Raw genomic sequence first — 13,246 nt, forward strand, 5'->3', positions numbered from 1 at the left:
GGCTAAAACTGAAAAGTCTATTTCTACGCAATTCTATTCTTAGATGCATGAATAATATTATAATTGTAACATTATGAAAAACAAATAAAAGGGATACTGGACAAAGACAGGATTTGTATATAATTTGTGTTAGTTGTCTCCACCAAAACCAAAAGGAAATATTTTCCTTTCTTAAAGATTTTTCCCTACTGCAGTGGCTAACTCTATTAAAACATTAGGAATAAATCAATACTAATAAGACCAACAAATCAACACTAATAAGACCAAAAATACCATAAAACTCCACAGAGCTGATAGAGTGTTTATATAAAGTTTGGTGAAAATACTCTGTAAGTACGATTTTTGAGATGCACATATTTTGCATGTGTAGGCCAATTTTTACAGCTAAGAATACCACCAAATATGAGCTCATACCTAAACCATTTTTTTCCCCAAATTTTTACCACTCAAAAAAAGACAAATGTAAATCTTATTTTGCTAGCTGTTGGTTTTCTCTGCTAATTAAAATGAAAACAATGATCATGTAATGTTAATGCTGTTAAAGTGACTCCCTCCGTGCCATTATTAAAACATTTAAATTATTAAGAATCTAATGGTCACTGTTAATTCACTTATCTTCCTGTGAGTGTGACAGGGACTGTACCTCTGATTTCATTGGAGAGGTCCCAAAAGTAATTTACTCTTTAGCATGTCTCCTAAAGGTCCTCACAGTACATCATACCTGTCAGAATCTCATTGTTAACCCAGACTGAAGGGTATGATGGGTAATGGCAATGTGAACCATTTAGGCAAACTTTAATATACCTTTTAGTAGAAAAAAGGGCATTAGGAACTCAGTCTTATTCTTCTTTGTCATGGCTGGCTGCTTTGAAAAGGGCTTAGAATAGAGGTACTAAACCTCCACTTGATACATTAATACAAAGGCGATTATGATAGATAGGGGCCAACCCAGGGTTTGGCACCCATATTCAACAGGATTCTTTTGTGTGAGTAAAGAGCCAAGGAGATCATTATTTATTTACTTGTAGCATGGCATGCAATAGGCACTGTTGTTTCTTTGTAAATGAGATTGGTCTAGTAATAGCTAGTAGGTTTCAGATATGGGTTATCAACTTACATGTCAGCTGTTTAATTTTCTGTCTTAACTTCTCTTTCTCTCTCTCTCTCTCTCTCTCTCTCTCTTGCTTCTTTTTTGCTTAAAAATTTAAATGTCTCATTAAGTTTACATGCCTGATATATGCTTTTAAAAGCAGAAAAAAATTACCGGTAAGTGACTAAGTTAAAACTATTTTGAGCAACATTTTATGTAGAAAATTATGTTGTTTTTTTTTTATCAGCCCTTTTATTTTGACTTGTTATGGTTTTACAATTTTTTTTTTATCAAAACAATTACGATACTGACAGATAGTAATGATTAAAGAATGATAAAGTTTGCAACTGTTTTAAACTAGTCTTAGTATTTTGAAGCCATGGCCAATCTAAACATGAGATAAATGCAACAGTAAGATATAAATATAAAAGTTAAATGACTATGTGGATAATATTTGTTCATCTGTCATTTCTACTCTAATGATTCTTTTACCTCAGATTTTAAACATATTCCTACTTACACTGTTTATAATTGATAATAATTGAATGCTATTTTTCTATTCAGAGAACAAAGGACATAGTTATGCAAATTATACAAATACAACACTTTGTACTTTGTACACATTGTTTCTCCTTTATTATAACATTGTATGAATGTAAATTGGAGGTTTAGTGCCTTAACAGTCCTCACTTCTACTATATTAATTATAACAAACATTAGCAAAATGATGGACATCTACAGGTTGCACGCGAAGAGGGAGAACTGGTGTGCTTCTTTCTAGCTGCAGTATTTTCAAAGTCAATAAATAAATTAGTTAAATTGTTTAAAGTTGTTTTTGATTCTGTGTTAAAGCTAAAATTTTAAGATGCTCAATGGTTAACAATACATTTTTAAAAAAAAATACAGTTCAAATTTGTGTTGATAACTTAATTGTTACAACTGTAATATAATTGTTATTAACAATTAAAATATTCTCTGGATAGTTGTAAACATTTGACAAGCAACAAAATGGTACAGCAGTTTTATCCTCTGAATTAATGATATGAGAGGGTAATTAAAGGGGGGAGGGTTGTTGTCATGACATCCAGTGTCATACAGTGCAGTGATTTCACCAATCAGTGGCTGTTGTGACAAGTTTAATGCTAATAACCCTAAATAATTTAGAGTTTTATAATCAAACGCAACTAAGAAGATGATGCTAATGAAATAATGCTGTACAATACACAGTGGAGTGTCCCATGAAGAGCCTGTGAGAAGAATATTTTCTAACGAAGTCTTATTAAAAGGCTTAAAAATTATTTACCCACTGTGTCTTTGATACAGTTTTAAATACCATAACATGATGCCCCAACCAGAGTCAGAAATCTATGAGCAGTTAAGGAAATACCACCTTTTATTTTCGCTGTTTTATTCAGATAACAAGACCTCAATTTGGCAACAATTCCTCCATATCAAGTTTACAAAAGTGTCTGTAAACATTAAAGTGCAAAGAAATTTGCTGGCCATGTATGGCACACATCTTTTAAAGGTTCATGCTACAAGCACTCCGGTCTAGTCTCATATGTAGAGTCCATTCAGATGCCTTTTTATTCAGTCCACACAAATATACCCATACAAATAGTTTTTAAAACAAACAAACAAACAAAAAAGCTATTTAGAAGGTTTTGATCATGTTTCATGGTTTCAAATCAAACAAACTGGTGACAGAAAGGCGAAGGGGGAAAAAAGAAGAAAGAAAAGGGATCATTTGAATGGTTAGTCCTGTGTTATATGTACCCTGTGGCTGTTTGTGCAAAGAACAGCATGTTGATCATTTAATATTGATCATAGAAAATGAAAATAAAGAAGATATGAGAAAAAGCAATAGAAAATGCTTATTTAACAGCTTGAAATTTTATCAGCATTTCTGTTCTAGTTCACTATAGGCTTGAATGGCCCTTTGCTGGTTTTAATTCTTGTGAAGTTCAGTGCATTTCTGACCTGTTCAAAGTGAGAATTCCTGATGAAAACTGTGTCCAAGAACACATACGATTCCCATGACTGGGATATTTTAGTCTTTGTTGTGCTATATCCAGGCTTATCTGATTTCAAAAATCAATTAAGCGGGAACAGAAGAGGTTGGACAGTATGGCAAAGGGCCTCAGGATTCCTGTAGTCATTTCTCCTAGCTGGAAGCTACAGCTTAAGCTTGCTCTGTATTGGCTAAGACTGGATTTACGCAGCAACAGAAAAATCCTTTTTTTTTTTTTATATCTAATGTGGTCCCTCTCATGAGGTTGGACTTGTCACAAGAGAACAAATATTGCCAATAAGGATGGCAGTAAAAAGAGAAGAAAAAATGTCCTGTTTCTGTGTAAATGTAGACTATGTGTCGGGCATATTCCCCAAAGGTGAGTCAGATGGGCCGAGAAGTCGGTACTTCTCCTCCAAAGATGGCTCAGTGGTGCTGCCCTGCAAGTGGATTAGTGGCTTGGTCTGCAGCAGAACACATCCTCTCCCACGGCCTCGTCTTTCCTCTTGGTTCCTGCGATTAAAGATGTTTATTCTGTTTTCCAGCTCAGGACTGGCATTCTCTGAGCCAGTAGGACTGGGAAGCTTAAGGTTGACGGGGTCTACCACCAGGCCCTTTTGAGCAAGGCAAGAGTCTTCAGAGAGGGAGGAGAGTAGCTCCTGTACTACCATGCTGGGGTCCCTGCAGGGGTCCTGGCCTGAGAAGGAAGGAGGGCAACAGTGATGGGAGCTGTAGCTCAGACTGAGGTCCTGAGCCGTGCTGCTACTGCAGTCTGTCATGGATGAGCCTGGAGTGTGGGTGCTTAGGCTGTGAGGGCGGGCTGTCAGGCTACCACCAGACCGTGATATGCTGGTGGAGGCGTCACTCACAGCACTGCCCACCCGTTCCATAGCAAGCATTGGATTTGACTGGACAGGGTTTGTACTGGTGGGGAGGTGGACATCGATTGCTGCTGTGGTGATGACCCGGGTCCCAAGGCCAGATGCTCCAGCATCTTAACGGCCAATCACGTTTAGGATGGAGGGGTAAAAAAAAAAAAAAAACACAGTCACACAGCCGGTCAAGAAAGTAACTATTTAACAAGAAATGTTACATTTAAGATGTTGTCAAGCAAAAAAAACTCACCTTTAAATGCTTATCAAACAGATTATTCTGGGGTGATGGTACACAAAATGTGTTTTATGAGTGATTTTTTTTTATTAATTGATCAAGTTTTGTCCAAAGACATGCAACTGTTTCTAAACAAGTAAAAAAGACTTTTATCTGAAGTTTTTATGAAGCAGCATAAATATTCAGTGTTATAATTACTTACCACTGCTGGCTTCACTGTAATATTGACTGATGTAGTTGTTCATGTCATCACGCACAACTGGATCTGATTTAGATATATAGACACATATATACACAAATCATATGAGTATGATCATGATTAGGATTATTGCTGTATTTTTATTTTTTAAAACAAAAATACCAGAACATAACTAAAGAAAAGGCACTGGGACCATTATTTTTGTAATACTTCATAATTCTCTCTCTTAAGCACTTGTTTCTGCTTTTCTTCATACCACGACTTTATGCTCCAAGTCAAACATTCACACGTGCTTCATCCATTTCCATGTTTGATTAATCTTAGTAAATCTTGTTTTGTGTGATCTCCAGATCAGCTGTTATGACCAATTATGCAAATTTGAATGATATATTAACCATATTGTCACTGAATACTGTTGACATCTTTTGAAAATTCTGATGCAATGGACAAGACATAGTAATTTAACTTAAATACAAATTAACATATACACATGAAAAATACTCTTTGATTGCAAATAATTCAATTTCACACCTTTTCTTCTGTACTGTGGGTCCATTTCAGTAATCACAGCACAAGTGAGTTCAAATGGAATATATCTCTTATGTTTACAACATAATATTGACAGAAAGGACTTGTGCCCCAGGCCATGGATGCTTCAAAGGGAAGTGGTCAGGATCATGCACACACTCCTCCATTGTACATTAGCTGCACCTTAGTGCAAGAGAACTAAACTGGGGGAGGGTGGGGTTGGGGCAAAAGAAGCTAGGAGCTCTTTGTTCGGACTCTGATCCCTGCAGCCTGGCTGTCCTCAATGTGCATAGCGAATGGCTGTGATCTGCTATGCTCTTCTGCTCGCTTGATTGGTCTTGAGCTCACTGTTCGCTGGCTGAGTGCGAGCCCAGAGTACCCTGAGTGCTAGCCCCTGTCCCGTGGGACATGCAGCAGACTCTGATGGGTAATTTCATTTATTTTTCAGTCTAAAATATTAATCCATGAGCCACCCCGGGAGAGGAAGCATTGCACTCACTAAAACACAACTGAGACAATCACTCCACAATTAATAACACATGAGTTTTAAGGAAAAAGAATGGGCTGTCCAGAATACATAAGAGGCTCTTCTCTTCTATCTATAACACTCAAGTTACTGGGCTGTCATCTGACGGTGGACAAGAAGAGGTGACATGCTGAGGTCCTCTTAGTTCAAATCTAATGTGTAATTTTAATGGGAGAAGCATTAGTTCTACACCACAGGTGAAATGGCGGGGGCAGACCCTGCGGCCAAAATAGAGATACCAGAAATTATGTCTCTAAAACAATGGATGTTAATAAGACAGGTGATCCCTTGAGCTTTGCTCATTTGTAATCAGCTGATCTAAATATACATTTGTTCAACATATTAATTTGCCTCAAATGTAGACACTTTTGTGTGAAAGACCAAGCTAAGCAGAATGAGAACAATACACACATAAAAGGTTCCCCCTGTACTGACATTAATCTTACAGATCTAAAAACATGGCAGCCTCTTGTAGTCTGATATGAGTTTCACTGGTTCTGCTGGGTAACACAAAGTGTCTCATTCAGTAGAACATGCTTTTCTGTCTCTGTGCAAACAAATCTGCTGTTGTTGAAGGGATATTTCAGCAGCGAGAGCTCCATAAGCACAATGCTCCCTCAGCATCTAACACTACTTGTTTTAAATGGAAACATCTTGAGCATAACATCTTGGGAGCTGTTCAGATTGAGTTGTCTACCCACCCCTCATGTGAAAATAACTGAGTCTAAAGAGAGTTATTATTAGCACAATGCACTTTACCTGTTAACTGTGTGCTCTGCCGTTGGTAGAGCAAAATTTTCATTTGTGAAAGTTAACACGCTATCTTTACCACTTGGGTGTGTAATATCCAGAGTAAGAGTTTGTTAAAACATTACTTAGCCATGTCTTGACTGTTTAACTCCTGTTACTATATTATTATCTGTTATCACTAAAAATATTGATTCTTTTAATTACTATTGTTCAAAACATAAACATGCAAAGAAACTTTATTCATGGCTTTTTTTCTCAGATTGAACAATAAAGGGTTAAATATACATTTAACTCATCAGTCCTGTGACAGGTTCACTGAGGCCCCTGATAGCTGAATGGCACCCTGCATGTAAGAGATGACATAAATATTGACAAGTACAAAATAAATTTCACTGGATTTGAGTTTGTCAGACTTGACTTGAGCCCTGTGGCCTCGGTGCTTATCCCAGTGATGATGTTTCTGTAGAAAGCCCTGCATGTTTCTGTGAGCCAGATTTGCCACTATGCCCTTGGGGTAAGATTGTGGTCACCGAGGAACCTCCTAGTGCCCTATTGTGATTTTCAGGTGGGGAACAGATGTTGACAGGAGCCCGCTCCCTCCAAACAAGACCCAATGCACAGAGCAGTCTGTACCTGTTCTGAGTTGCCTGAGTTGGGCTCACAACAAGAGGTCAATAGGAGAGATGATTGGGGCGTGACAGAAGCTTAAGCAGCCTGACGTAGTGTCAGAGAACATGCTTGTTTTCTCCAGGATTCGTCAGATCCTAAAAGCTTTTTTGCCCTTGCATTCATCCCGTAGCGCCTGCGGTCAGATGGCTGTTGTGTGTGAGCATGAAGGGCTAAGAGCTTGGCCTCAAAGAAGCTCCAGGGCTACTGCTCCAGATTAACTGTACACTGCTCTGGCATCCAGTTTGCCTGATGTTACCTTGTTTCAGACTTTTTGTTCCACATTTTTATGTGCATACTTTATGCTGCATCTGTCTGCCAGTTTGTTTTCACGCTGCTTTCTCAAGCAAAATTTGCATTTAGACCTGTGTGTATTCAAATTTACTAATACCACAAACTGTTGCTTTAGATGCACCCATCTTCGATTTTTTGATTAATCTTTCATAACTCACTCAAGTGATCTGTCATTTAAAGTCAATTTTCAAGGATTTCAACGTAATCCTAACAAGCGCTGCTTTCAGAACAATATCGCACCTGCACTGGCATGTGGCTCCCTGGGGTTTCTATGGCTGCCCTCATCGTCTGACTCCCCAGGCGTCAAACCTTCTACGACCTGAAAACTCCTGTCCTGCTTGCCCCATACGTGGTGTATCTGCATGGCTGCTTCACGTTCAGCAGCAAGATCCAGGTCCTGCTGGGCCAGATGGGCTCTGAGCTGCCTGATCTCAAACTGAAGATGGTTGGTGAATACATGCATATGGAGAAATGAAAAGTAAGGAATGTAAGCAGTGTAAATAATCAAGAGACAAATGGATTTAAAAAGAAAAAAAAAAAAGGTGGGGTGGGAAATAGGCTTGACAAAGATGAAAAATGGAGGGAGAGAGAAAATAAGAAAATAGAAAATTAAAAGGAGTGAAAAACAAACCAGAGAGGAGAGAAGGAACAAGTAAGAATAAAGATTAAGAAACACCTAAAAGACATTGTATTTATAACAGTTATTTAACCTGATTTTCTGTAAATTATTCTTTTCAGGAAATCTTTCATCATATATTCTAAAGTCTGACTTTGTGTGAACTCTAAGGAATGACAATGTCCGCTGAAAATCTCCACCTGTTTGTGGGGTTTTGCTGCCCTCTTCTGGTGACAGTTTGACTGGCATCTTTAGATCAGTAATACATGTATGACTAATTGAAATACGTATTCAAATGTAAGCCAATATTATTAATGTGTAACTGTATCCAAGGTGACTTTAAAGTCTTTTCCTCCCCCATTTTATGTATTTTTGTATTATATAAGCACCATCATAAAAAACACTGCTGCTGTAAAGGTTTTGCTGGATTTCAGTCAAAGTGAGGCCAGATTCAGTTTGAAAATTGTTCCCGCATTTCAAAGTACAAGAAAGAGCAATACAGTTTCCATAGTGCAATATTTTTAATTCCTCTTCAGTGCTGTTTACCTTGCGTCTCAAACTTTTTGCTTTTCAAATATTGCTTCTAAAACCTCAAAACTCTTTGTAAATCATAAACAAAGACATGAATATTTTTCTAATGTATTCTCCATTTTTTGTCATTGAATAAATGTGTTCATTTTCAGCAGACATGTAGGCAAACTGGTTGTAAAGATAAATCTGGAACTCACAGCCTGCTCCTGACAGATCTGAGTGAGATGTTCCAGCTGCTCTTCTCTGACAGCTTTGGTTTTCTCACACTGCTGGATTTCCAATTCCATCTCAACTTTGACTTGTAGCACATAAGCTAAAAGGAAAAGAAAGGAAAATTTAACAGAGAAGACAAAGAAATGAATACACCATAAGGAACTATGTATGATGCAGGATAATGTCTGCCTTGTGGTAATATGTATCAAGCAGAGGTCAGTGCTGATGGACAACAAGTCGTTTCCTCCCAAGATGTCTGTCATCACATAGACATCCATCAATAATTACTTGTAACTTGCAGCATCGGCTTAAACTCAAGCAACTCAAACAAACAATACAAATGAAGGTTTTTTTGTTGATGTTTTTTTTTTTTTTTTTTTTTTTTTGAATGAGCAACTCTATCATCTTTTGCTTATATATATATATATATATATATATATATATATATATATATATATATATATATATATATATATATATATATATATATATTCATGCTTCTTTATTAAACCCCTTGGCTTTGCCTGCAATCATTGAAATCATTGCCTGCAGGAAAATTTCCAGTGTCCCACCTGTGACCTATTAGAATGCCAGAGATGGTAAAAAAAAATAACCTCCAAAATATATAAAGTACAAGTACAACACTGAAAATGTCAGAAGGGAATTAAGGCTAAAATTGGTACATCACTGGCTTCAATTGTTCCATGATCAATCAGTAACTTCCCCTTTACAGTGGTGCATTTTATTCATATGTGACACAGTTTCTGGTGCAGGACTGAAAGATTTATCTTTAAAAATGTTTGAAAACAAATCTGGATACCTGCTACCATTGTACACCGTTAGTAATTTAAACCTCTCCATCATTGTATTTTTTTATTCAGTCACATAATACGTACAAGCTATTGTTGTGTCTCCTGATTCGGGGTCGTTGCAATAAGTAGCTACAAAAGTAATAATCTGATCTTATCCCTGAGTTTTTGAATTATTGAGAAATTTGACTGTTGGTTTTGCAAACACAAACAGGAGAATGAATCATTTTATGTGACAGGGAAAAGCAGACAAAGCACACAGGCATTGCCACATGCCTCTTGTAACTATTTATAGCCATGCTGGCAGACTCTCACAACAAAAGAAGGAGACTGTAGATGGGGTCAGTCCAGCCAGAATTCAAACTAGCATCATTGCTAAAACAAAAGGTTTTTTTTTTTTTGTTTTTTGTTTTTTTTATTTAACTACTATATGTCATATGTCTGTGTGTAAACTATGCTTCTGGGTCAAATGCATGTTATGCAATGTTTTGCAGTAGTACTTACAATGTCTTGCAGTGCATGTATAACATCACAATTTACAGACAACTGATTCTAACAACTCAAAGACAGTTCCCTACTCATCTTTCTCTACTCTGTCATACATGAACCTAAATCATAAAGCCCTGCATCCTGTGAGGCACATACTCAAGAACTGGACCTTTTTTTTCTATAGCAACATTGCTGATTTATAATCAGCAGAGTACTATATTTTTAATCACAAGCACATTATTATATCCGGCTACAGGTGATGCATTTTCTACAATTCAAGTTTTATTAGACTGATATGTTAAACTGAGGCTATTTATTTTGTATTAAAAAAGGAAAAGAAAAGAAAAGTTTTTTTCCTTCTTAGCTGACATAAGCTTTCAGCTGCTTATCAGTTGTGGGTCATATTTACATATTTTATTTTAAGAGGTCTAGACTGCAGATATGTCAGTTTAACACACAAACACACAGAATCATGCTGTTGTAAAGCATGAACATGGTTTGGCATGGTCTTGCTGAAATAAACAAGAACTTTAAAATAAAATAAAATAAAATTTGAACAAGAGAATGATCTTCATCTTCTGTTAGCCTTTACATTGTTGCATTCATAATATGCTAAAATGAATTTCAAACTTTCTATCAGAGCACAGGACAGTGTTTTACACTGCATCCACATTTTATGTTTTAAATAAATGTACAGAATTGATCACTATGAACATTTGATATCATGTCTTTATGCTATTTTAACTTTAAAGTATAATTTCAATTATTTTCAAGTCTAATTTTTTCTGTTTTTCACTCAGTTAAGCAATAAAAAGCTAAAATGTTAGCTCACTTTGGTTGCCTTTTATTCATTTTAGCTTTTCTTGGGGGGGGGGGGGGGGGGGGTATTTGATGTTTTGCTTTTTGAGCTACCTATTCTTGAAAGGTTGACATTTCCCATCTGCACTGCTAAAAAATTGTTTTTCATTTCTTTCTCAATTCACTCACCTTGCTTTCCATACCAAACAGGCTGACACAAATGTTGCCACTTAATACTTCAAGAGTATTCTGCAAGCCCCTAAGTCCCTTTCTTACAATAACTGAGAAAGTCCCTCAGCAGTGCATTTATTGGTTTGACTCTTTTTGGGTAGGAGGGATTTCCCCCTCTGAGATGTGCTGCTACCTTTCAAACAGGAAAGCACAATCACTCACAAATATCAAACCCAGCAGGCTGAGGTGATCAGCAGGGAAATCAGGAGTTCATTCCCTGGAAATCAATTCTGGACTTGCATGCTAGGAACCAAACAAAGGAAGTCCTGCTGGGTGCGTTCTAACAATGTCAGTCAATGTCGGTGAAGATTGTACTTATTCTTAAAATTTGCTGTTATGGTTATTTTCAGTAGTATAATCAATTCCATCAGTTCAATCAACAGGCATGAGTGGATGTTAAACAACATTAAAAATAGATATTGACCTTAATAAAAAAAAAAAGTAAAGTTCAGGTACTAAGACATCATTGATACAAATACATATGTATCATTAGTAAAAGAAGGTATATGCTGTCATTACCATAATCTCACTGGACAGGACTGGGCACTGACTGCAGACTGAACTCCTGTTTGCTTTGTATGCAGCTGATTCTGTATGCAGTCAGAGACCTGCTTTAAGGGTGACCTCTGAACAGATATTGAACCATTCTACATTAGCATAGGGGAGGACAACCATTATATTCATTACGGTTTCTTTGAATCTACTTAACCATACACTTACAATCAATATGAGTTAGATTGAAGAATGGCAGCAATTTACTCCCGGGAACGATCAATATCTGTATAGCAGGGAATAGCAAATAATTTGTATGATCATAGAAAGAACAATTATTTTTTTCAAGGCCAGCTGTTCTTCTTGCATCTGCATGACCCCTCTGTGTTCAGAAAGATTTGACTGCTTGACACTAGTCAGTCTCACATGTGGACTTTTTGGATTTTGATGGAAAAAACGGTTTTTCTTTTTTTCCTCCCTCACCATCAATGATCCTCTTGACTCTCCAGATGCGTAAGGTGATGATGAGGCTGATGGCATCCCAGGGACTGCTGGGCCCATTGGCCACTGTCGAGGCCACCATTGGAGCCAGAGACAGCACAATGACAGCACCATCAAATACCTGAGATTGTTAAAAACACAAGAACATATACATTTTCAGGACATGCCACTTTTGTTGTGAACTAGAAATCCCCTTAAATATAACCACTCAAACCTCCAGCCAGGGCTAACCAGTCATAATTAGGCTTTTATATTAGGTATTTTTCTGGTAATTCTGGGCTGGTTATAGGAGTTATTTCAGCATTTTGGAACATTTATGCTGTCTGCAATTAGTTAACTGAGATTATCATACATGGTGAATAAGTTGTGTTAATCTTTCCAAAGGCAACAAAGTATGGCTACAAGCACATTTTGGGTTAATAGTTAATAGTTGGTGATATCTGTTATTTTGGAGCACAGCTCGCTCTTCCTTTTTATTCCCAGTGCTCATGCCACAACTATCATGTTAAGCCAACTTCATGTATCCTGACCCTTACATATGTGTAAGATAAAACCTAAAGATTTTCTCATCAAGTCAAAGCGAGAAATTGTCAGAATATTAAATATGCATTGATATCTCCCTGAAATTGGCAACCAGACTGAAAAATAATACAGAATATCTTGAATATATATTTTGTATTATCAATATCAGTGGGAATATTAATACTAACCTCAACTTTGTTTTCTATGTAGTCCCAGATCCCAAGCACTACAATCCTGAAGACAGTCTGAGTGAGACAGAGAGATAAAGCAAAACTTTAAAATAGATAAATGAGGGAGCATGCTGACACATATCAAAAGCCATTTTGATGTACTCAGTCTTTTGAATTGTCACCACTTGCAAGAATCTAGTGAAGGAAGGTCTGCGCCTGCTTTATTCTTTAAATCACTTTCATTTTTCAAATAGTGTGGAATAACAATGTAGGAACGTTATATCTAAAGCTAGACTAAAAAGAGGCCAAAAATAAAATGGCCAACCATATTTGACTATAGTTTTTAGCCAAATCATTTCCATTCAAATCTCATAAAGACCCAGCTAGTTTTAGTTACATAAATATATTTCATAAATGTTGTTTGCACCATATAAAAACAGCTCATGATTTTTTTTTTGTTTTTTGTTTTGTCAGAATTAAACTAAAAGTTGAAACTTGACTCATAAGGTTATCAGCTACCAGCAGTTCTTTTGTTAATAAGCTAAGAGGATTAAAAGTCTGGATTTCACATGTAACACTTACATGCAAACGTTCAGTCAACATGCAGTAAAAAAAAAAAGGTATTTATTAAAGTACATAAACAATGAAATCAAATTCATCAGTTTGAACAGGGTTGGCGTGACTGAATCAACAGTTTGGA

General features: G+C 36.7%; 1 protein-coding gene across 1 annotated transcript in view; it reads right to left on the reverse strand.

The window, feature by feature from the left end:
• Positions 1–3,454: 3,454 nt before the first annotated feature.
• The window catches only part of LOC306770827 (transmembrane protein 266-like), a gene marked incomplete at both ends in the record, with an annotated part of 45,311 nt that continues 35,519 nt past the window's right edge, over positions 3,455–13,246 (reverse strand). Inside the window, 6 exons of the mRNA XM_079259817.1 lie at positions 3,455–4,095; positions 4,414–4,476; positions 7,415–7,610; positions 8,519–8,634; positions 11,837–11,975; positions 12,565–12,621. Coding sequence (XP_079115943.1) covers positions 3,455–4,095; positions 4,414–4,476; positions 7,415–7,610; positions 8,519–8,634; positions 11,837–11,975; positions 12,565–12,621 — 1,212 coding nt within the window. The remainder of the gene's footprint in view (positions 4,096–4,413; positions 4,477–7,414; positions 7,611–8,518; positions 8,635–11,836; positions 11,976–12,564; positions 12,622–13,246) is intronic.

The sequence above is a fragment of the Telmatherina bonti genome, assembly GCF_933228915.1.
Source record: "Telmatherina bonti genome assembly, chromosome: 1".
NCBI classification, from domain to species: domain Eukaryota; kingdom Metazoa; phylum Chordata; class Actinopteri; order Atheriniformes; family Telmatherinidae; genus Telmatherina; species Telmatherina bonti.